Source organism: Silurus meridionalis, chromosome 8, assembly GCF_014805685.1.
Source record: "Silurus meridionalis isolate SWU-2019-XX chromosome 8, ASM1480568v1, whole genome shotgun sequence".
NCBI classification, from domain to species: domain Eukaryota; kingdom Metazoa; phylum Chordata; class Actinopteri; order Siluriformes; family Siluridae; genus Silurus; species Silurus meridionalis.
The window spans coordinates 245,001-247,500 of NC_060891.1; the positions used below are offsets into that span (position 1 = coordinate 245,001).

Sequence of the window (2,500 nt, forward strand, 5' to 3'; positions counted from 1 at the left end):
TTACTGATTGATTGATTGATTGATTGATTGGTTGATTGATTGATTGATCGTTAATTACATGTGTGTTGTTAGAGCACCTTCCAGGTCTAGGTGTGTAAGCCCCGCCCACTCCTGCATCTTTTTCTGATAAATGAAAAGCTAGCTATATTTTGTGTTTCTGTTTCTACTGGATGAGTGCTGATTGGTGGAGAAATACAGATTAGTGTGTTACTGTCAACAAGAAGTGACATCACAATGGCATCACCACTACACTGAGCTTTTATTCAAATAAACACGTTATAGCTCAGTAAAGTGCAGGTCTGAACCCTGTACACAAAACCTGGGCATGAAGTTTTCTCAGGAAATAATCTGAACTGAGCAGAGACATGCGAGAAGAAAAGGAGAATATATTAGACAACTGTTTTCTATCACACACACACACACACACACACACACACACACACACACACACACACACACACACTGAAACACACAGGCTTTGTTCTGAAAATTATGACTGACATCAAAGGATGAAAGTAAATCAGTGTAACAGAATGAGGCCAAAAACACAAACACACACACACACACACACACACACACACACACTCACATTGGTTTGTACAGAGCCAGATGTGGCATGTATACACTTTCATAATGCTTTCACATGCTCTCTCAGTGTTTGTTTGTTTTTTGTGTGTGCGTGTGTGTATATATAGTATATTAAATTGTGTGTGTGTGTGTGTAATTACAGAGCAGTGACAGGGTCCAACACACAAGCAAAGAAATAAACCTGAGGGAATCTAAAAAACTTAACTGTAAATAAACTCGAAAACACACACACACACACACACACACACACACACACACACACACACACCAGACCACATCCACATGGTCTTAAAGTCTTAGTATGGCAGTGACAACAGGAGTATAGTAATAATACAATTGTGTATTATTATAGAAAATATTAGAATATAATATATATTTTATATATAACAATAATATTTAATATTTAGAATTGTGAAGTTGTTATGGGTCGGTGTTAAAATCATGATTATAGTATATTAAATTGTGTGTGTGTGTGTGTGTGTGTGTGTGTGTGTGTGTGTATATATAAAAGAGCCAATAAGCTTTCAGTAAAGACATGAAAAGGAAAAGGAATAAATGTGAGGAAGGAGGAAATCAAAGGGTGAAACTGTGTCAGATTTGAGCAGATAAACAGGACTGAGAAATGGCCTGTGATGAAGGATGAAGATGTGAAACTCAAACAGGTCCAACAGTGTGTGTGAACTCTGAAAATAGCTTTAGATGCGGAAGCATAGATAAAATGCTTATATTCTAAAAAAGGAGGATAAAGAATAGTAGACTAACTCTTGCAAGAAGACTCGTGGGATCCAGACCACTTGGCAGCTGAGAAACATCAGAGTTCAAATAGAGCTTTAACATGGAGCAGAGCTGAACCAGACCTTCTCTCTTCTCCTCGCTCATCTCTTCCAGATCTGTGAACACACACACCGTGTTTGATAAATGAAGAAGTAAAATAAAGTGTATAGTGGAGTGTATAGTGGAGTGTATAGAAAAAGTGACATACGTGATTGGTGTTGAGATATAGAGTAAAGCTCCTGTGAGTACGCTTCAGGATCATTAAGCTGAAGAAACATCATCATTATAATCATTTATCATTATTCACACTCCAACATCAGAACAGTGTCACACAATCATCACAACACAATACACACTTGTAGAGTTACACACACTGTCCATGCTGTCCTGTGAAAAATATAGTGCATGTGTATATGTGTAGAGTATATGTGTTTAGTGTATATGAGTTTAGTGCATATTAGTATATGTGTATAGAGTATATGTGTATATGTGTATAGTGTATATGTGTATATTAGTATATGTGTATATGTGTATAGTGTATATATATATATATATATTACTATATGTGTATATGTGTATATTAGTATATGTGTATATGTGTATATTAGTATATGTGTATATGTGTATAGTGTATATGTGTATATATGTATATTAGTATATGTGTATATGTGTATATATATATGTATATATTATATATATGTATATGTATATTATATATGTATATGTGTATAGTGTATATGTGTATATATAGTATATGTATGTATATGTGTATATGTGTGTATATGTGTATATATGTATATTATATGTATATATATGTGTATATGTGTATATTATATATATGTATATGTGTATAATATATATATTATATATGTGTATATGTGTATATAGTATATGTATATATATATATATATATTATATTATATATGTATATATATGTATATGTGTATATATGTATATATGTGTATATAGTATATATGTATATTATATATATGTGTATATGTATATTATATATATATATATTATATGTATATATGTATATGTGTATATATGTAGTATATGTGTATATATGTATATTATTATATGTGTATATTAGTATATGTATATATGTGTATTAGTATATGTATGTGTATATGTATAT

General features: G+C 31.6%; 1 protein-coding gene across 1 annotated transcript in view; it reads right to left on the reverse strand.

The window, feature by feature from the left end:
• Window positions 1–2,500, reverse strand: part of smyd3 (SET and MYND domain containing 3) — a 42,291-nt gene that overhangs the window by 20,016 nt on the left and 19,775 nt on the right. Inside the window, exons 4-5 of the mRNA XM_046855119.1 lie at window positions 1,571–1,628; window positions 1,351–1,478 (exon numbers count right to left, since the gene is read on the reverse strand). Coding sequence (XP_046711075.1) covers window positions 1,351–1,478; window positions 1,571–1,628 — 186 coding nt within the window. The remainder of the gene's footprint in view (window positions 1–1,350; window positions 1,479–1,570; window positions 1,629–2,500) is intronic.